General features: G+C 46.2%; 1 protein-coding gene across 1 annotated transcript; it reads left to right on the top strand.

Moving 5' to 3' along the window:
- Positions 1-6,777: 6,777 nt before the first annotated feature.
- Positions 6,778-20,174, top strand: proza (protein Z, vitamin K-dependent plasma glycoprotein a). Its single transcript, XM_084328849.1, has 9 exons — positions 6,778-6,939; positions 7,987-8,164; positions 9,282-9,442; positions 9,617-9,641; positions 10,091-10,204; positions 12,501-12,641; positions 17,623-17,735; positions 19,134-19,251; positions 19,635-20,174. Exons 2-9 carry the CDS (start codon positions 8,086-8,088, stop codon positions 20,165-20,167), a joined length of 1,284 nt encoding a protein of 427 aa, XP_084184975.1. The 5' UTR covers positions 6,778-6,939; positions 7,987-8,085; the 3' UTR covers positions 20,168-20,174.
- Positions 20,175-23,012: the final 2,838 nt, after the last annotated feature.

Genomic DNA, 23,012 nt, shown 5'->3' with positions numbered 1-23,012 from the left:
CTCCTCCAAGGCAGCCACAACCGCCAGCAGCTCCCGATTGCCGATGTCGTAGTTCTTCTCGGCAGGGAGGAAACAACGCGAGTAGAAGGCGCACGGATGTACCTTCTGGTCCATTGCCGACCGCTGGGATAAGATAGCTCCTAGTCCGGTATCCGAGGCGTCCACCTCTACGATGAACTGTCTCTTGGGGTCTGGATGGAGCACGACCGGGGCGGAAGTGAACCTCTTCTTGAGGGAGCGGAACGCAGCACACGCCGCTGGGGACCAGTCGAACGGCAGGGCGGGAGAGGTCAGCCTGGTAAGTGGTTCCGCCACCTGACTGTAGTTCCGGATGAATCTTCGGTAGAAGTTGGCGAACCCGAGGAAGCTCTGTAACTCCTTCCGAGAGGTGGGTTCCGGCCACTCCTCCACGGCCCGGATCTTGCGAGGGTCAGCTCGGGTCAAGCCTCTCTCCACGATGAAGCCCAGGTAATCGACGGAGTCGGAGTGGAATCGGCACTTCTCTGCCTTGACGAAGAGCCGATTGTGGAGGAGGCGCTCGAGCACACGGCGGACATGCTGGATGTGTTCCTCGAGGGTCTTGGAGAAAATGAGGATGTCGTCTAGGTATACCACCACAAACTCCTCCAGCATGTCACGAAGGACGTCGTTCATGAGCGCCTGGAATACCGCCGGAGCGTTGGTGAGGCCGAACGGCATTACCAGGTACTCGTAGTGGCCCCTGGGAGTCTTGAAGGCGGTCTTCCACTCATCGCCCTCTCGGATACGGACCAGATGGTAGGCACTCCGGAGGTCCAGCTTGGTAAAGACGGTAGCCTGGGTGAGAGGCTCGAAGGTGGAGTTCATGAGAGGAAGAGGGTACTTGTTCTTAATGGTGATCTCGTTGAGCTGGCGATAGTCGATGCAGGGTCGAAGGTCTCCGTCCTTCTTCCCAACAAAGAAGAAACCGGCCGCCACAGGGGAGGAGGAAGGCCGAATGAGTCCTGCTTCCAAGGACTCAGAGATATATTGATCCATCGCTGCCTTCTCAGGGACGGTCAGACTGTAGAGGCGGCTGCCGGGAAGGGTTCCTCCCCGGGCACCGAACGGGAGGGGAAGGAACCACCAGTTGTGTTGGGAGCAGGGCGGGCCGCAGTACCGTCACGAGTACGGGGGGTCTGGGGAACCTCTGGAGGTCCCGGTCGGGTTCTCTCACGTCTTCTCTCCTGGAGGCGTCGCGAGCTGGTCCCTGACAGCGTCGTTGAGCCCCCTCATGAAGGTGAGACGAAGCGCTTGATCGTTCCAACCGCTCTCCGTTGCAGCCAGTCTGAACTCCAGCACGTAGTCGGTGACCCCGCCACTGCCCTGCCGGAAGGTGCCCAACCGAGCTCCAGGGTCCTGGCCACGGGCTGGGTGGTGGAAAACCCTGCGGAGCTCTGCCACAAAGTCTGGGTAGGAAAAACAGAAATCAGCCCCCATTGCCCAGGAGGCAGTAACCCACTGTGCTGCCCGGCCTGAGAGCAGGTTAGTCATGTAAGCCACTCGGGCTCCCCTTGAAGTGAATCGGCTGGGTTGATGACGAAAAACCAACTCACATTGCATGATGAATGTGGCACAATCCTCGAAGTTACCATTGAACAACCGTGGTTCGGAGAGACGGGGCTCCCGAGGTGCGGGATCGGGAGGCGTGGGGCCTGCCACGGCTGCGGGTGATGCTCCGGCCGAGGCTCCTGTAGTAGGTGGGGTTACAAGCAAGGTGTTAACGGCTTCACTCAGCGCTTGTAATTGGTGGAGAATATTAGTCTGCTGATTACCCTGGGCTGTCTGCAGGCTAGCCAGAGAGCCAAGGGACTCCTGAATAGGCAGGACCTGGTCTCGGAGCTCGTGTACAGCAGCCGCAGCCGCACCTAGCTGTAGGCTGTGGTCGTTGGTTAATTCAATCTGGACCGCCAACGCTGTTCTGACCCTGTCTGTGTCGGCTGAGGTCGTCATGGTCGGGTCGTAATGTTAGGGTTTGAACCGACCTCAATCGCACGGCACAGACAGGAAGTTCAGAGTTAGCCAAATACTAGGGCGTATTTATTTACAGAGTCACAAAAGGGGTAAAGTAACAATTATGAAACAACAAGGGAGACTGCCATCGGCAGAGTTCTCTGCAGCTCTGCAGATCCTCCTGGTGATAGCAGTGGGGAATCGGTATTTGACGTTGTAGCGGCTCTGCAGATACTCCCAGCTTTAACTCGAGGTGGAAAACGGAGAGAGATATCAATAACAGTCCAACGAAACACAGAGGCAGTGTGGTTCCCTCCTCCCTTAGCTGTGTCCAGAACCAATGAACAGTAACAATCTTCAGTTTTCTCCACAACACACAAGTTAGCTGAGTATAGTGCAAACAGCAATGATATCTTCAGTGTCTCTTCAAACACACACTTCAACTGAGTCCAGTGCAAGCAAAAATGATAATCTTCTGTGTTCGTCACACACACAGACAGAATAATCCAGAGGGGTTTGGTTCCAACTCACCCAAGCACAAACGCGTAAAGCGGGTAAACGAGGCGCAGCTCCAAACGGGGAACAAGGTTCTCATCAGCGGATCTCCACAGAAAGTCCTGGAGGGAAAAAAGACGAGGCACAGCAATGGGGAAAAAGCAGGCAAAAGCAGTTGTATTCCAAAACGACCCGACATCGATTGAAGGGAAGTCCCAGTATAAAAAGCCTCTGGGGCGCTAATCAAAAACTATGACAGGTGTGCGCTGGAATTGATACTTGCTCCAAAAGCGTGTGGCGGGGAATGCACCAATCAACACAGTACCTTAAAGGAGCGGAGCGTGTGGCGGGGAATGAACCAATCCTCACACAAACCATTAAAAAGTTCATTTTTGAAAAAATACACCCCGGCTAAATTAGTTTATCAACTCTCCTAGATGACAAATCCATTGAGAAACAAAGTGCCACAGATGACCCAACTACTATGTCCATATTGTATCATCATAATATTATTTTTTAAATCATTAGGATAAGGGTTCCCTTGATAAAGATGCATGAAAAGGCTGTATAATATACAACACCTGTAGCTCAACTGCAAAAACTGCTTTTTTTATTTGATTAGATTTATTTGGAAATTAAAAACACATCATAAAAACAAATGATCTTGACCAATTTGTATTCCTGAGGATATCACCTAAAAGCATTCATTAAAACACTGATTTCCAAGGTGGTCCTCGATGGAAGACATAAAAACACAGCACATATAGCCTACTAAACTGCAAATTTTTCCTCAACTGCAAAAATGTATGCCTACTTATGTATTAGCCTACAGGGAAAAACACATTCACAACAGGCAGCAAAGTTTATTTTCAGCCAAGTATGGTAATAAGGTAACTATTAGGATATATATGGTATGGATTACTTACTCTTAATAACTTATTACTATCTGTGGTAGCTCTAGTCTCCACCTACACAAATTGTTTTTGTGCTGTCCATTGATCATGCACCTTCACGTGGTAGGCACATTAACTGTAGGTCAAACTCCCCAAACAAACACACCAATGATTTAATTGCCATATAAATCACCTACAAAGATATAACTATTACTCCTCTCTGAACATGAATATAAAACAAGAAGGTGATCTATTAACTGTGTAAACCTTATGCAGTATTCATCATTGATATTTGAATACTTGAAATCTGTATGAACTGAGTAGTTCGTATCAAATGAAATAAGATGGAACAGCTCATGCATTCATTGAATAAACAACGATTTGCTCATTAAATTGTACAGCTTTTTGCACATCTTTGTCAGGGAATTCCAACAATTCTGGACCTGAATGTACCAGTTAATTGTAATCATCTCTCTCCTTATGTCTAGTCAAGCCAGGTTGTGGAGGAGAGAGACAGGGATGAACAGGCTATAGACTACTTTGCCCATCCTGAGCCTGCTATGAGGCAGGTGTTTTTACATCACCACCCAAAACAAGATTCAGCCAAGAGCGAGGGAGTACACTGGTCCACTTGTCCATGGCACTTACTACCCAGCTTTGTAGTGGGTTGGGGGAATAGTAGGTACGCATATTTAAGGGAACCGCAAGGATGGTGTACCGGTGGGTGGTGTCCGACCGATTATAGTGGGCCGGTCTGGGCCAAAAAAATAAATGGCCTCCCTAATTTCTAAACCCTGGCTACGGCCCTGACCACGGTCCCCAGTGGACATACCTGACTCCTATAAGATTGAACAGAATGGGACTTAGACAAGATTCTCTATGTTCCTTACAGTATGTACAAATGGTGATGAGGGTACATTTATGCATATGTATTGGGATTGCCCACCTGTTAAGATATTCTGGGAAGAAGTGACCCTGCAATTATCAGAATTTTTATTTCTGAACATACCTGTACAGCCCTCTGTATTGCTGTTGAATGATGTTTCTCAGTTTGCAGCCTCTATACAGCTAAAGAGACTAGTTTTGTCCGGTCTCACAGCAGCTAAAAAGCTGATAGCATCACGATGGATTCAACCGGATAAAATGTGGCAGAAGGTATGGGTTCTTACCTATCTCGATGTGATTTATCTAGAGATATCTACAGCAAGAATTTTTGGTGTCAGTGAAACCAGCATTGCAATCTGGTTAGAAGTGGTGGAGAGAATAAAGGCTAGCATATGAATTGTAATTCCTGGTAGAAACTAATGAAAATGGATGGATTATCCAAGTGGGGGTCCTGGGGGGAAGAGCGAGCAAGAGCATACTGTATGTATGTATTGTATTGGATTGGGTAGTATTAGTATTAGGTATATATCTCGTAAACTACATTTATATTGATTCAAATGGAATGTATAGTTCTGTGATTTACGTTGGATATTTACTGTTAATGCTCGTGTGTCTAATTTTATGTTGTGTTAAAAAATATATATATATATATATATATTTATAAAAAAAATGTTTTTCCTCATCTCCAAGGTCTCCCATATATGAAATGGATTCTTGTATAAAAATATTTTACTGCAAAACTTGTTAAATTGATAGATATTGTTATACACCCCCAAAGGAAAAAATAACCAAAATATAGCCTATGGCCGTATGGGAGTTGAGACGTATAAACTCATGTAGATTAATATTACAAGCTCCAAGAGATTTCAAACTTAACATGCTAGCAGTCAGACAGTTGCGTAACATAATAGAAAAAACTGGATGTGAATATCTTTATGCATGTAGGAAATATATACCTATGTACACATACTTAAAATAAGCGGAAATGTAAAAAATGAATATCTATGCAGAATGTTCTCATTTACTTTGTAGTAGCTCTGCCATGGATTATCATAGAAACACAGATGAGGGATTTTCCGGAAAGGTGTGGTTGTGCTGAATCCAGCAATACCACATGTGTAAATATAGCATGCATGGTCAGGGAGTTACATCAGTAAATGTATGAGGTGTCCTAAATGAAAGAAAATTAAACATTGACATAATGAAGTCTTCAGTCCAAAGCCCATTATCTGTGGTGAGAAGCATGTTGACAAATTCAATGTTACTGCAAAGTAAAGTCACTTGAGGTAATGTTCTGGTCTATAATGTTAATATATTTATGATACATTTAATAAATTATACATTTCATATGATACATTTTATGATACTTCATATGGAAACAAAGAAATTGAAATAGAACACCTTTATTTCAATCTACTGCATTCTGAGCCCCCTGCTGTATTCACTGTACACACATGACTGTGTGGCCAGGTTCAGCTCCAACTCCATAGTGAAGTTTGCGGACGACACATGGTGGTGGGGCTGATCTCTAACAATGACGAGAAGGCCTATCGGGAGGAGGTTGATGAACTGGCACGCTGGTGCTGGGATAACAGCCTACTCCTGAACATTGGTAAAACCAAAGAGCTGATCGTGGATTTTAGGAGAATACAGCAGGTGACACACACGCCACTGTGGATAAATGGGGCTATCGTGGACAGGGTGAGCAGTTTCAAGTACCTGGGAGTCCACATCACAGAGGACCTGACATGGTCTACACACATTGATTGAATGTTGAAACAGCGCCTCTATCACCTGAGACAGTTAAGGAAGTTCAGGTGCAAATCCAGAGCCTGCAGAATAATGAAAGACCCCACCACCCCAACAACAGCCTGTTCAAGCTGCTGCAGTCAGGCAAGCGCCTACGTACACACGCTACGAGCACAGAGAGACTCCGGCTCAGCTCCTCTCCCCAGGCCATCAGAACACTGAACACTGAACTCTCCACTCACAAGTACACATGAGCACACACACACAGACACACACACACACACACACACACACACACACACACACACAACACACATGCTGCAACCGCTTTAAACAATCACTTTAAACTAAATGGAAAAGTCACTTTAAAGGAATGAAGTATATAAAAGTCACTTTAAGGAAAGAACAGATGTGGTTCTTGTATATGATAGTTTAGATATAGTAAGTAAAACATAATGACGGAGTTAAAATTGTATATTGTATATGTTCTTTTTTCCTTTGGGGGTGTATAACAATATCTATAAATTGAACAAGTTTTGGAGTAATTTTTTTTTATACAATAATCCATTTCATATATGGGAGACCTTAGAGATGAGGAAAAACATGCTTGTGTTTTGTTCTACCTCCGGTAGGGGTATCTCAAAAACTAAAGCCCTTTTTGACAGTTTGTCACAGCACTAAAGTAGCTTCCTGTGTGGGACATAAATTGGTCATCTTTCTTACACCATACAGTACAGTACCTCCCTCTCGTGGTTGTTCTAGGTCATTACAGTGGCCTGGAAGCGTCTAGCAACACAGTGGACAGGCGGAGAAAGGCGAGGAGAAGGATGCTGTCATCATCCAAACAGTGTTGTGATCTCTGATCGTCAGTCGTGTTTCTTGATTGCGGGGCCAGGACCAGACTAGGCCTCTTCATCCTATTGTGCCGTCTAGGTGGTCCGGAAAGGTAGGTAGGCCTTGGTGCCGAATGTTTTCTGTACCGTTTGTACCGTTATTCGCCGCGCCCTGAATGGATCCGAATTCATTATCTCCCATGAAGAGGGTCTATTTACATGAGACGTCATACGCATGAAACGCTTGAATAATCTAATAGTAGGCCGTAGTAGTCTAGTCTACAGTATGTATTACATACGTTATATTTATTTGTGCAGTATCACGTACTGTAGGCGCCTTTATCGTGGTCCTGGCTTTTGGCAGCTTTATTTCATACTGATCTTGCTGGAATCAAAGGCCAAAAGTAATTTGATTATTGAATGAGCTATATGGATGCTTTTCAATTACTTTGGTTGAATAAATAAATATCAGGGCGAAAGAAATCTACAGACTATGTAGATGAGGCCTACATAGCAGGAATTGCGTATGTTTACAACGTGTAAATCGATATGACATATTGGAATAGAAAGTTAGCTATCCGGCCATAAGATGGCAGCATTATAACGCAAGCTTTGCTGCAAGAAAATGCACAGTCACTGACTCACTGGTAATTTAATGGATAATAATCTGAACTCATCAAAGTTTTAGATGAGATCTACATTTTTTTCCCACATTAAACACTTACAGCATAATACGAATTATTTCTGTGTAGTTTAGTTTATGCAGTATCTGAAACCAAATAACAAGGACTGTTTGCCTATATCCATCATGTTTATTGTTGGTTGGCCTTTTTAAAATGTATTTGTCAATTTCTTGAAATCTATTGCGTTTGACTTCTTGAAAAAGGCTTTACTCAAATCTGATTAGTTTTGTATTGCAGTGATTTCTTTTTATTTATTTATTTTTATGACAATTATGACAATTCTAAGAGATTACATTTTAAGTACCCCTCTCCCCCATCAGACCTTTTTCTTCTCCCTGTTAGGGTTTTGTGGGAGTTTTTCCCCTTATTTGCATTGAGGGTTGGGGATTTTGTTTCATCAAAATGTCCCATTGAGACATCTAATTGTGATGTTGGGCTATACAAATAAACATGACTTGTGTCACACCTCACCTCCAGCTCCAACGTTGAATCCTGGTGTCCTGATCTCACAGAACTAGCTGGGTGTCTCTGTGGCAGCTAGTCAGACAGACAGACGGACTGCGCTGCTGTTCCACCATGGGCTCCTTGGCAACCGCTTCCACTCTGCTCTGTGTGCTGCTGGGGGCCGTGGCTGCCAGCCATCGCCCTGAGACAGGTAACGGGGCTGGGGTGTATTAGCTGGAAACAGCATGGTTGTGGGACTGAAAGAAGGAAGAAGATGGGAGTGAGTAAGCAGTATAGTAGAAGGCAGATGAATACATTTACATTTACATTTAGTCATTTAGCTGACGCTTTTATCCAAAGCGACTTACAAGTTCTGTACGACAAGTCATCAGGAAGGGCACAACTCTATCAGCTGAGTAACAATGTTCATCAAAGTGTTGAGTGCTACAGTGTAGGTTAGTATATTAGGACAAGTGCATGACAGTAAGGTTAGTTAGGGTTAGATTTTTTTCTTCTTTTTTTCAAATTCAGATAATGGTTGAAGAAGTGCGTCTTTAGTCGACGGCGAAAGATTGGACGGGTTTCGGCTGTCCTAACTGGGGTGGGTAGTTTATTCCACCATTGTGGGGCAAGGACTGAGAATAGGCGGCTTCTCTTTGATGACCCTCCCGGAGCTTGGATAGGAGTAGGTCTGAGGCGGCCAGAAGATGCAGAGCGTAGGGGTCTTGAGGGTGTGTAGTTAGAGACCATTGACCAGAGGTAGGCGTGAGCGGTTCCCTTTGCCGCACAGTATGCCAGGTCGAGGGCCTTACAGTAGAGTCCCTGGTCTGTGGGGCACTGGGGCAGGTGAACGGCACACCACTATTTATTTGTCTTTTCAAATGATGAACCAAAATGTAGGCACTATAATCATAGTTGCACAGTAGGTGTGCTCCCCCACTTCCAAAGATTGCACTACAACACTAAACTAAACATATTTTTTGTTTGAAAGGACACTAAAGTGACTTTAATTGTGACGCTGTATCACACATCCCATGTAGTCTAATATGATGAACACTGACTGGAATTATCAAAAAAATTGATGTTTCAACCCAAGCAGATATAGCCCCTCTGAATATCATGATGAAAACAAGTGTTCCATATCATACAGGCCCTATTTGAATCCACAACATGTTGAGTTACATTGTAAGCACCATACCCCACTGAGCCACCATGATGCCCATGCTCACCATCATTTATGCCCTATTTTCTTGATCCTCCAATCCGATTAGCTTGAGATGGGTCAATCGAGACCCTAACTTTGTCTCTTTCCAACCCTCCCCCGCCAGTGTTCCTGGACAAGCAGCAGGCCAGCGTGGTGATGTCCCGTCAGAGGAGGGCCAACGCGGACAACGAGGAGCATCTGCCCGCCAACCTGGAGAGGGAGTGTCTCGAGGAGGTCTGCAGCTACGAGGAGGCCAGGGAGGTCTTCCAGGACTCCTACCGCACGGTGAGCTCCTCCATCCTCCCTGGAGGTTTTCTCTGTGCTTCTTCTTCCTCCTAACTCAAAAGCACTGATAATACTCTGATTTCACTCCTCTCTTATTTCATGCTATGCACACGAGAAACAATTGAGAGCGTCATTGTTCATCTTAAACTCAAAACGGAAACTTTTGTCTTTCAGGATATCTTCTGGTCTGTCTATATCGGTAAGTACAGTACCGTGTGAAAATGATTTCCCCTTTCTATAAACAGTCAACCCGGGCCATTGATGTTCTAATGCGGTGCTTACAGACTGAGTGAAAAACCACTGCAATCACTAGATTTATTTGAATGTTAGAAGAGCATTATTTTGGTATGTAGAACAATCAACTTGAATTGACTTGACTCGGGTCTGAGGTACATACCAAAATGATGCTCTTCTAATTAGCTGACTGCAGCCCTGGTTTTAAGCTGACTTTTAAAAGGTTAGACTCTTAGAGTATTCTTTTGGTATGTAGAACCAGTGGAACATTATATTCAAAAGCCTGCATGTAGGAAGGCATGCATGTCAAAACATCTGTGTACGCTAATGACCATGATGTCAAAATGTAAATAAAATAAATGAAATATTGGAGTAGTTACAGATTGACTGTCTGTGTTAATGTTCTGTGTGTAGATGGGGACCAGTGTGCTGAGAAGCCTTGTAAGAATGGGGCCATGTGTTCAGACAGCGTGGGAGGCTATGACTGTGTCTGCAAGTCGGGATTCACTGGGATACACTGCGAGACAGGTGAGGGAAGACCAGGAGGTTCTACTGTAGTGTTTTACCTGCCATATCCTCTCTGCATGGTAACATTGGTTTTCTTTCTATCATATTTAAATCTTTGGATTAAAACAAGAAAAAAGTAATGTGTACTCACTGTATACTGTGTGTACCTAATGCAAAACCAGGAAAGGGTTACTTGCATTTGAAGACCAGTCTTGTTCATTCTGCAGAGTTGAGAAAACAACATTACGAAACCAAAATAGTCAAAATCACAGACAATACCGGATGGTATTGCACATCATTGGATTGGATTGGGTGGGACTGTGCATCAGAAAAAAACTCTGCTCCCGGGGTTTCCCTTCTCGGGCAAGGAGTATCTGTTACCACATTCACTGGGGAGGCTCAGAGCAGCTTTCGATTATGTGTTTTGGTGCTATAACGTTGTATCAATAAACGCGATCAATATTTGGAATGGCGATCGGGAATTGGATTAATCTTTTTGCAAAACATCTGATGTGAGGTAAGGACTCTATGTTACCAGTCTTGGGTTAATCAGATGTTTTTTTCTCCGCCATCGCAGCATGTGTGTGTGTGTGTGCGTAACGTTAGCCGTTTCCACGGCATGGATATGTACCAATGAAAAAACAATCCGTAGCCATAATTTAAGATATAGTTTAGGCGTTCGCAAATTTCCCTGTCCTCCCATTGACTTCCTTACTGGCACTGGCTAATATGGTCAAAGGGGCGTGGCTCTGAATGAGTTAAGGGATACCAACGACAGAGCAGTTCTGTTCTTGTGATTGGTCGAAGATTGGCGAAGCTTACTGTATCTTTGCTTATGGGTAACAAGTAAAGATTGTGATATTAAACACATTTTCTCAAAGATTAAGTTAAAACATTTGGCTTTATTGGTTGTAACCGTATAAGAATTAAATGATTTATATTTCCATCAAAGATTATGAACCTACACAATACAGTTTCTTTGTAATACTGGTTGTAGTTTTGATCTTCAACGGGTGGCCACAATGGGGATTTATTTTACTGATCAAAAATCTCTTCCCCTCCTTCTGTCTCTCCCCTACCTCCTCTCTCCCCCTACCCCATTCTCTCTCGCTCTCCTACTGCCTTCTCTCTCTCCCCTACCTCCTTTCTCCCTTCTACCTCCCCTCTCTCCCCTACACATTTTCCCTCTTTCCACTACCTCCTTCTCTCTTGCTCCCCTACCTTCTCTCTCTCTTTCTCTCCCTACATCCTTCTCTTTCTCTCCACTACCTCCTTCGCTTTCTCTTTCTCTCTCACCCCTTTCTGTCTCTCCCCCTACCTCCTTCGCTCTTTTTCTTCTCTCTCTCTCCCCTACCTCCTCCTTCCTCTCTCTCCCCCTACATACGTATTTCTCCCCCTACCTCTTTCTCTCCCCTACCTTCTTCTCTCTCTATCATCTAAATTTCTCTCTCTCTCCCCTACTGTATCTTCTTCTCTCTCTGCCCTACCCCATTATCTCTCTCTCTCTCTCTTTCCTACTGCCTTCTCTCTCTCCCCCACCTTCTTCTATCTCTCTTTTTCTACCTCCTCTCTCTCCCCCACCCCTTTCTCTCCCCCTACCTCCTTTGCTCTTTTTTCTCTCTATCTCTCCCCCACCTCCCCTCTCTCTCTCACCCCTACCTCCTTCTCTCTCTCCCCTACCTCCTCTCTCTCCTACCTCCTTCTCTCTCTCCCTACCTACTTATCTCCTCCTACCTCCTTCTCTATCTCTGTCTCTCTCTTGCTCTACCTGCCTCCTTCTCTCTCACCCCTACCTCCTTCTCTCTCTCCCCTACCTCCTCTCTCTCTCCTACCTCCTTCTCTCTCTCCCTACCTACTTATCTCCTCCTACCTTCTCTATCTCTGTCTCTCTCTTGCTCTACCTGTCTCCTTCTCTTTCTCCCCTACCCATTTCTCCCCCTACCTCCTTTGCGCTCTTTCTCTCTCCCCTACCTCCTCTCTCTCTCCCCTACCTCCTTCTCTCTCTCTCTCTTTCCCCCTACTTCATCCTCTCTCTCTCCCCCACCTCCTCCTCTCTATCCCCTACCCCTCTCTCTCTCTCCCCCTACCTACTTATCTCTCCCCTACCTCCTTCTCTCTCTCTTTCTCTCTCCCCTACCTTCTTCTCTCTCCCCCATCTCCATTTCTCTCTCTCCCTCTCCCCTACCTCCGTCTCGCTCTGCCCTACCTCCTTCTCTCTCTCCCTTACCTCCTCCCTCTCTCTCCCCCTATCTTCCCTCTCTCCCCCTACCTCCTTCTCTCTCTCCCTCTCCCCCACCTCCCTCTCTCCATGGTACAGACCAGACGGTGTGTGTCCTGGATAAGACTAAGGGCTGCACCCAGTTCTGTAAGCCCGGCTATGTGTCGTATGAGTGCTCCTGCGCCCGGAGCTGGAAGCTGGACCTCAAGGACAAGGACAAGAACAAGTGTGTGCCTGCAGGTACGTGACCTGCCCTGGACGCGTCTATGCCTTCTACAACGCTGTTCGGTTTCCGCGTTGCCGTTTTGCGCTCTGATTGGCCGAGCGAGCGCATGAGTCGCGACGTGGCACTCAGCCGTGCTGCGATAAGGCTTTCGCCAGCGGGGAGAGGGGCGCCGCGAGCGGCATCGCTGCGCTCATCAACGACCCTCCGTGCTCCGGCTTTCAACAGAGGGGAGAGTATTATGGGGCTTATGCCGCGAAGCAGTAACACACATAGTTGCAATGCATCTGTCAGTCGTACTTAACTATGTGTTCACTGTTGTGTTACTGCTTCGCGGCATAAGCCCCATAATACTCTCCCCGCTGTTGAAAGCCGGAGCACGGAGGGTCGTTGATGAGCGCAGCGATGGCGCTCACGGCGCCCCTCTCCCCGCTGGCGAAAGCCTTATCGCAGCACGGCTGAGGGGCGGCGATGAAGCCCGAGTCGCGCGATTTTTTATTGGTTTGTCATGACAAACCAATTACATAATCCAACATATGTGTAAAGAAACAACATATTCCAGTTTATTTTTTTAATGATTGCTTACGGTATAAATTAGGTTAATTGGAGCTTAGTATTGCTGCCTGGCGCGCGACTCGGGCTTCATCGCCGCCCCTCAGCCGTGCTGCGATAAGGCTTTTGCCAGCGGGGAGAGGGGCGTCGTGAGCGGCATCGCTGCGCTCATCAACGACCCTCCGTGCATGAGTCAGTGGAGTTGGATGTTCTTTTTTTTCTACTTTTTCTCCCCATTTTCAATTTTTCTCCCTTCCCAATTTCGTATTATCCAATTCTTCCCTCCCCTGTCTCGAACGTTGTTAGGCCATGCCTCCCACTGGTCGGCTGCAATGTGGACCAAGGCTTGCATCACGTGTCCCCTCCGGTACACGAGGAGGCAGCTGTCGCATCTTTTCACCTGCACAGCGCGATCTCTCAGCGGCGAGGAGTAACATGTGGGAGGCTCACGCTGCCCCCGTTGCTTCCTGATTCTGCTGTACAGGCGCACCAACCGACCTGTAGGAGTCGCTGTCCACAACGTCCGATCCCCACCCACCGGCTTTCCCACCCCCTAATACTGCCAATTGTATTAGTATGAACGACCAGCCAAGCCGGAAGCAACGCCAAGAGCTGGGCTCGAACCCAGCATATCCTGTGTTAGTGGCGAGCGCCTTGCCCACTGCGCCACTTAGCCGCCCTTGGAGTTGGATGTTCTGAAGCCAGATTGGAATTATTAGATTAGCTCTTTTTTTGCGGCATACTTTTTGACCTGTTCGTAGAAATTTGTTTCCATGACTTTCGAGATGGAGGTAAGAAACAGAGCCGTAGTTGCCTGGGTCTAATTTGCTGCCTTTTTTGTGCAGGGGGGTCACTCGCAATTTTGAAGTCTTTGGGGACGTATCCATATTTTATGGAGAGGTTTATTATGTGGGTGATGACTGGGGTGATGGCGGCTGCTGAGTCTCTGAGGAATTTGGAGGGGATATTGTCATGGCCAGTGGCCTTGTTAGGTTGGAGGGCGCTCAGTAAGTACAGTTACTTTTGTATAATGTCCATAGCTCCGCCATTTTTCACCAGATTGCAACGCGTTATTTTTTAGACATTCACATGTTGTATTTTATGGCAATTAACGTTCAGGTTTTTTCGACCTGTGAGATATAATCACGAAAATCACGCCAATATATATACTTTACGTCAGCCGGTTGGTGTGAGCTGGGTAGTGTAGTTTTATGAAATGTTTTTTTTTTTTTATCCACTTTTTCTCCCATTTTCTATATTTTCTCCCATCGCAATTTCGTATCATCCAATTCAACCCTCCCCTGTCACGAACGCTGTTTCTTGCCTCCCACAAGCCGGCTGCAATGTGGACTAAGTCATACATAGCACAAGTCCCCTCCGGTACTTGAGGTAACAGCAGTCGCATCTTTTCACCTGCGCAGCTCGATCTCTCAGTGGCGAGGAGTAACGCGTGGGAGGCTCACGCTGCCCCCGACACTTCCTGATTCTACTGCGCAGGCGCACCAACCGACCTGTAGGAGTCGCTGTCCACAACGCCCGATCCCCACCCATCAGTTTCCCACCCCCTAATACGGCCAATGTGTATTAGTATGAACGACCAGCTAAACTGAAAGCAATGTGGAGCGCTGGGCTCGAACAGGCAAGCCCAGCGTCTCCGTCATTCGTGGCGAGCGCCTTGCCCACTACGCCACGTAGCCGCCCCTTAGTTTTATGAAATGTTTACATCCTACATGTCTACATGTCCATCGAAAGCCCTAGGTCTCCTCTCTCTTAGAACTACAACGATTTCATGACGGCGTCATTTCCTCACGTCTAAATCATCCGTTTCCGTTGCAATGCATGGAGATTTTTATAAACTCATATTTAGCTAATAACACTTAAAATTATTGGTAAGCAAACGTAGTAAGTAAGTAAGTATTTATTTATAAAGCACCTTTCATACATGTCATGTAGCTCAAAGTGCTGTACACAAACGCATATATAAAGCATCACATTAATAAGAAAACAGTAATAAAAGTATGGCACAGTAAAAGCACAGTAAAATAACATTTCAGTAAAAGATCAATACATAAAATTTAATTAAAATTAAAAACATAATAAAAACATTTCAATAAGATACTCGCTTTCCCTAAGGCATGGTACACTATTTGTAAGCTAGACTGTATAGGTACGTTTTTTATTTTCCTTTAAAAATGTGTATGGAGCTGGCGTTCCTGATGTGTGTTGGTAGTGTGTTCCATAGTTTTGGGGCATAGTTGGCAAATGCCATACTTCCGATCCTCTTTTGGTTTCTGGGTGTGTCTAATAAACCTGTAGTGGATGACCTTAGGCGTTCTTGAGGGCAGATAACTAACTAGGGAATTTGCTATGTATTTTGGGCCTTGCTCATTTAGAGCTTTATATGTCAGGAAAAGGACCATAAAATCAATTCTGTGAGTTATTGGCAGCCAGTGCAGTGTGGCTAGGACTGGAGTGATATGTTCTCTTCTCTTTGTACGAGTTAGTAATCGAGCTGCAGAGTTTTGGATAAGCTGAAGCTTTCCAATGGTTGCTTTGGGAAGACCAGTGAACAGTGCATTACAATAGTCAAGCCGGCTTGAGATAAAAGCATGAATCAGTGTCTCTGCATCCTTTTTATTTACAAATGGTCTTACTTTCGCTATGTTTCTTAGGTGAAAGAATGACGTTTTCATGGCCTTATTAATATGAGACTTAAAGGTCAGGTCTGAGTCCAAGATGACACCTAGGCTTGTAACCTCAGTCTTTACCTCAGTAGTGCTGAAAATATACATGTTGACTGCTGTTTTGATAGGGTTAGGGTCTTTACTCTTGGCTACATTTGAAAAAGAAACGCAACATTACTTGATACGAACTGTATTGATCTATTTATGACGTGAAACAAATCTCAACCCGGTACCGGGCCGATTGAGCTTAAGGGGTTGACAAGGACACATACTGTCATAGATTGCGAAGCGCTTTACACAAAGTGCACTTCCCGTGAGCCGCCACTAGGGGCAGAGCGGCTAACCGTGACTGAGTGAGTTACTGGATGAGTGAGTTAGTGACATCGCCGGTCATAGAGATTCTGCTTCACATGTAAATGCTAAATGTAAAAATAACTGAAGCAGATGGCCTGCTACTGTACTAGCTGGGTGATCCTGCTTTGATTCCACATTGGCATCTCATTCGTTTATCAAATGAAGACTGCGTGAGTCTGGGTGCCAGATGAACGGGCCCGGTCCCACCCAGATGATTGGAACAAGTAGATCCACACAGCAAATAGCTCCCTTTTTAAAGGACTTTTATTTAATGCAATGACGTTTCGAGCAGCAAAGTATCTTAAATACCCATATTCCAAAACCATGTAACATAACACACCTGTTGCACGTTGCCATGAATTAAATTGCAGCATACATTTTATATTATACATATACACAGATGTATCTACGTAGGCTACATAATAGAAAGGTCCATAAAGAAAATACTGTAAAAACAATGGTGTTGTTTTCCAGCAGGGGGCACTCTGTCCTCTGGACTTGTCAGTAACAATGCCCCTGTTACGGCACCGTACAGCTGCGAGTGCCGTCCTTTGGATGAGACGCTAAACCGAGGTCCTGACTGAATTCGGTCGTTAAAGAACCCAGGACGCCTATCGTAAAAAGTAGGGGGCTCGCCGACGTTCCTGGCCAAATTCCCAATCAGGTCTCTGACATCAAGGCCACCTAATCATCCCTTCCCCTTAATTGGCTGATATCAATCCCTGTCTCCTGAGCCGTTCAGCCATTGTGTAGTGTCAGTGTGATGTGTGCCGCGTGCCAGTGTATGGCAGCCATTGAGCCTGCGTAGCTCAAAGTTGGGTGCTACCATTGGTGGTGAAGGAGGCGATTTCCACCCTACATTGTAAAGCGCTTTGAGTGTCTAGAAAAGCGCTATATAAATGCAAGTAATTATTATTATTACATACAAATCATGTACCCCCAATAGTTTGTTCTCCACAAGCACTCATATGTCACACATACCATCTATTAGAGGTGCCTCTGTCTATTTATAAAGGTGTCTCTAATTTGGACAAAGGGGAAATGTAACACTGTAATGTAAAAAGAAAGAACATTCCAAAATGAAGACCACAACAAATATTAATATTAAAGAGATGACATGGGGTATTCATTCACAAAAAAGGTCTAATGTAGACTACCTTTATTCAGCATGACAACGTGTTGACCCCAATGTACTTGAGAGGGGTTTGGCTTCACATGACACTTCCAGAGAATAATTTGGGGGCCCATTTTTTATCTTCTCAAGATTTGGGTCCCGGACCATGAATGTACCCTTTGCTGCAGTTGCCTCCTGAGTCTCCCCTGAAGATGAATAAAGTACCTGTGCATCTGTGTGTGTGTGTGTGTCTCTCTCTCTCTCTCTATCTCTCTCTCTCTCTCTGTGTTTCAGTGACAATTCCCTGTGGAAAGATCAGTCTGAGCCAGTGGGATAATAGACAGTCTGCTAACGTCCGCAGCGACTTTGAGGGGTTGAACTGTGGCTCTGCGGAGTGTCCCTGGCAGGTACTGACCTCTCGCATCCTGATGCTGACAGGGGCAGAGTTCTCGCTGCCCCTGCAGACTAGAACCACTTGCATACAGATTTGCAGCTAGCTGAGCTGATTCTGATCAGGACCTCTTAACATGCACCAGGTCTTATACGACCCGTTTTGTTTTTAAGGCGATCCAATGCTTTTATGCCAATGAACCAATAGATTGCTTGAAAGCTATGATTGTCACTGTTCGATTAACACCCTACTCAACGTATTAGGTGCTCGCAATCTCTGGGAATAAGACGAAACAACCAACAAGCGTCATTCTGAAAAAGTGACCACCTCCTGTTTCACCTTCCGGAAATCGGTCCAATCACGTCTGACCGGTGAAAATGATTGGCGACTTTTGTAGCCAATGAAATTCTGCAAACGGGGATATATGACTCGAAAGCCATGTATTTAAAATGCTTCATTCTGAGATTATTCTTCATACAGTAAATGTTTATTTAGTTAGTTTGGGGCTTGAAGGGGGAGGCGCCTGTGCTTTGTTTGCGAATGGGATGCGTTATGCTTCACTTACTGTTTCAGGAATATTGAGAGTGAATCTGATAGAATCTGAAGATAGCTCTAGGTTGCTCTATGTGTAACCTTTCATTAGAGAAACAAGATTTTGACTATGTTGAAGCGTTCAAGAGTTATAGCGTTTGGAGACATAGGGTCTCCAAATGGCCATTTGAGACTCCAAGTGGCCATTTTGGGAAAACGCATAGACATACCATTAGAAAGAGTTGTGTAAAACACTAATTTTCTGTGGTATTGTTATCAACTTTGGACCTGTAGTAGATAAGGCTTTAGGCTATGGACACATTGTGTTTTCCAGGTCATACCTATCAGCTGGAACCTGTAAGAGGCCTCTGTTTGCAAGATAATTCAAATGGAAGTAAAAAAAATTAATTTTAAACATAACTTAACTTAAACATTTTAAAACCACTCAGAGTGATTATTCCTGTTGTGGATGAAAATTCAGAATGTTTCCTTTCAAAAGAGACCAGACTCATGCATGTGCTATAAGTATAAAGTATAATAAATTGCAGATTACTTTGGGTATGCAATTTTCAGGCGTTTTCTGAAAAATGTGCCCGCCTGTTAAGAGGTTATAAAATGTTCAGTTGGAATTGCTACTGCATGTTTTTAATGTTTGCGTTTATGTTGTTTGCAACACTGTATTGCTGCTATCTTGGCTCCCTCGAAAAATATCTTGTGGGACTCACCTGGTTAAATAAAAATGTAATAATAATAAAGAACACACACATTAACACTTACAAGCTTTCCATAAACTCAGTGATTCCTACAGACATGTTGGCCCTCCAAATCAGACTACACCATATATTGGTTTGGACCTGACTGAGTTCTTGTTGTGTATATGCAGGCCATCTTGAAGAGTGCTGAATCAGCCGGTTACTGCAGTGGAGTCATTCTGAAGGAGAACTTGGTCCTGACTTCGGCTCAATGTGCCAACAAATACAGCTCCTTTCAAGTGGCTGTGGGTGAGTGGACAAGTGTGTGTGTGTTGTAGACCTAACAGAAAGTGCACAGTGGCACAATGGTTAGCACTGTTGCCTCACAGCAAGAAGGTCCGGGGTTCAAACCCCAGCAGCAGTTTGACCAGCAGGGTGCCTTTCTGTGTGGAGTGAGTCTACATGTTTCTCCCCGTGTTTGTGTGGGTTTCCTCCCACACCAAAAGCCATGCATGCTAGGCTTCCTGTCATTGCCCTTTGACCTTTGACAAGGTACTGGCATCACAACTGGACTAGGTCCCCGGGCGCCACTGCCCCTGGGATGGGTCAGGGGAAAGGTTCAACTTAAATGGTGGCTTTTGAAGGTGTATTCTCATTGACCCTGAACACCTTCTCATATCCCTCCACCCCAGGCAAACGTGTGACTACCTATGAAGAAGGCGAGCAGACGTTGTACGTGAAAGTAGTCCATGTCCACCCACGCTACGCGGTGGATCGCCCCGACAACGACCTGGCTGTGATCGAACTCCGCGATCGCATCCAATTCAAGAGAAGCATCGTCGCCGCCTGCTTGCCCGAGCGCGACTTTGCAGAGAGCGTCCTAATGACCGGGGAGTATGCTGCGGTGGTCACCGGCTGGAAGGACCCCCAGGAGGCCGTGGAGGTCCAGGGCCCACTCGCCCTCAACCACCTGGCCTACAACCGCCTGCCCGCGTGTTTGGTGAGGCACCCCGGCCTCATGACCAATAAGATGGGCTGCACTTCTCCCAGGGCCAGAGCCGACTGCACCATGGGCTCCGGCAGCCCCCTGCTCTCCCTCTACAGGGAGGTGTTCTTCCTGACCGGAGTGGTTAGCCAGCCACCAGGAGGCAACTGCAGCAATGGGTACATCTACCAGAAGGTGTCTCGCTTCATGGACTGGCTAGAGCCCCTCATGGACATGTGATTCTGGGGTGGGGACAGGAAGGGTGGGCGTTAGGACAGGAAGGGTGGGCGTTAGGACAGGAAGGGTGGGCGTTAGGACAGGAAGGGTGGGCGTTAGGACAGGAAGGGTGGGCGTTAGGACAGGAAGGGTGGGCGTTAGGACAGGAAGGGTGGGCGTTAGGACAGGAAGGGTGGGCGTTAGGACAGGAAGGGTGGGCGTTAGGACAGGAAGGGTGGGCGTTAGGACAGGAAGGGTGGGCGTTAGGACAGGAAGGGTGGGCGTTAGGACAGGATGGGGGGGCGTTAGGACAGGAAGGGTAGGCGTTAGGACAGGAAGGGTGGGCGTTAGGACAGGAAGGGTGGGCGTTAGGACAGGAAGGGTGGGCGTTAGGACAGGAAGGGTGGGCGTTAGGACAGGAAGGGTGGGCGTTAGGACAGGAAGGGTGGGCGTTAGGACAGGAAGGGTGGGCGTTGGGACAGGAAGGGTGGGCGTTGGGACAGGAAGGGTAGGCGTTGGGACAGGAAGGGTGGGCGTTGGGACAGGAAGGGTGGGCGTTAGGACAGGAAGGGTGGGCGTTGGGACAGGAAGGGTAGGCGTTGGGACAGGAAGGGTGGGCGTTGGGACAGGAAGGGTGGGCGTTGGGACAGGAAGGGTGGGCGTTGGGACAGGAAGGGTAGGCGTTGGGACAGGAAGGGTGGGCGTTGGGACAGGAAGGGTGGGCGTTGGGAGCAATGAGTTATGGATGGTAAAGGGAAAGAGTGATAGAAGGAGAAGAACTGAAAACAAGGGAATCTAGTGGACAAGGGAGCACCAAGTGAACGGTGCATTCCATGTGTGTACTTATAGGTCAGACTTTTTAGTAGGATTTGTCTTGCTTCCCCTGAATATTGTCTATTTCCTACTTTGTTACATCATTATATCAAACATCCTGTAGGTTCTCCTCCATCCATTCTAAGGGTATCTTTATCAACAATGTGTGTGTGTGGACTTCTTCATTCATCCACAAGGGGGCTCTCCATCATCAGGTGACTGTAACACAGAAGCATTTCCATGCCCTCCTACTAAAAATAGCAGCAGACCAAATGCAGCTGGAGGTGCAGTAAATTATGCAGCATGCATTTTGTTTCGTGGATGTACCTTTTAACCGATGTTGTTTTTTGCACTGACTGTATATCATACCTATTAATTACTGTCCTATGAATGTAATAAACTCTTAACACAAGACAGTATGTGTCATGCTGGTGTCAATTACTCTATGACTAAGTTGGAGCTAATGGAGTTTAACCCTCACAATGCAACACGGGGCATGGAGCTCATGGTGACTGAAAACTCTGTCTCCAAGAAGTACATTTGCAGAAATATAGAAAAATATTATATTATATATAGACATTTCTGAAAGTACAATGAGTTTGAATGTATTTCATGGGCCTTATATTCAAGGAAATTACCCAGCAGTACCCATTATAAATTAACAAAAAAAAACAGGGTTTCAGACATATGCTAGAACTCCCACAGCATGACATGGGAACTTTTCCTCAAACGATGATAATGGCTATTGTGACTCGTCTTAGTATATCAACTCAACATCCCCTTTTGTGGCAGATATTAGGCTGCCCTCGCTGTCACATTCTCCTCTGTTGTCTGGCAACTTTTCCCACCTAAACCACCCCTCGTCAGCCTTCTCACAGCCTCCCTGGTGACCCGGGCCGCTCTCGCGTCACAGAGAAGACAAACGGGAGGAGAAGAATGAACAAGAGGGAGAGAGCGATGCCAAACAACAAAAACTTGGCCTGCCACTTTTGATCGGGCGCTTGAAAAGGACAGCCCTGAAAGCTGAGGCCCTCGCTGGCTGTTGCCATGGCGCTCGCCTAGGAGATGGCTCCTGACTCCCAAAAATGGCCCTGAGCCTTTAGTGGGCTGTCCTGTGGAGAATAATCTGAGTGGAGCTCCTTCCTTCCTGGGTCTGGCCCTGCCACCTCCATTCATATGCCCATGAGTATACACACACATGCATGTACACACATACACGCACACATGCCCACATGTATGCACACATGGACATGCACACACACAACACGCACACATGCACACACACACACAACATGCACACACACACGACACACACATGCCAGATGAGGGTTGCAGCTCTAGCCAGGGTGCATCTGTTCCAATCCACTGAATTCAGTAATTCTGAGTCTTGTGCTTCATGGCACCCAAATACCAAACAGCTACTGCACCATGGGGTTCAGTCTTTACCAGAATCAAGCCTCAAATCTGATCAAATGGGAGGAGGAGAGGACGTGATCTGAATGCTGATGAATGGAGAACAGAGGGAGAGGGGAAAGAGGGGCAAATGGAGACATATTTGGCAGGTTGAGAACGCAAATGAGAAAAAGGGAAGAGTCGAGGACAAAATGGAGACCTGGGATATGTTGACAGAGAGAGAGAGAGACCTGGGATATGTTGACAGAGAGAGATAGAGACCTGGGATATGTTGACAGAGAGAGAGAGAGACCTGGGATATGTTGACAGAGAGAGAGAGAGAGACCTGTGATATGTTGACACATGGTGCCCCAGGCCAGACAGCATCAGCTTCCACGTGACTGGGTGATTGTGCAGGAGGGTGGAGGTAACGCTGGACCTCAAGGCCTGGACTAGGCTGCCGGATGGAGACAGAGAGAGAGAGACAGAAAGGAGAGAGAGACAGAGAGAGAGGACTAGCTTTTATGTAACACTGCTGCAGTTTACCATCCTTCCAGCGACAAAAATGACATCAGTCGGTTAGTCACACATCAGCCAACCGCAAAGACCACAAAAAGACCACGCTCTATATAGCATCACATTAGCATAATGTCAAAAAAACAAC

This window comes from Notolepis coatsorum (assembly GCF_963971535.1).
Source record: "Notolepis coatsorum genome assembly, chromosome: 14".
NCBI lineage: Eukaryota > Metazoa > Chordata > Actinopteri > Aulopiformes > Paralepididae > Notolepis > Notolepis coatsorum.
Note: the sequence above shows the minus strand (reverse complement) of the source record. Positions and strands in the feature narration are given on the sequence as shown.

Coding starts and splice junctions, on each gene's coding strand:
- proza (XM_084328849.1), top strand. CDS start 8,086: ATGGGCTCCTTGGCAACCGCTTCCACTCTGCTCTGTGTGCTGCTGGGG. Junction 8,165..9,281: donor CAGCCATCGCCCTGAGACAG/GTAACGGGGCTG, acceptor CTCCCCCGCCAG/TGTTCCTGGACAAGCAGCAG. Junction 17,736..19,133: donor CTGCGGAGTGTCCCTGGCAG/GTACTGACCTCT, acceptor GTGTATATGCAG/GCCATCTTGAAGAGTGCTGA.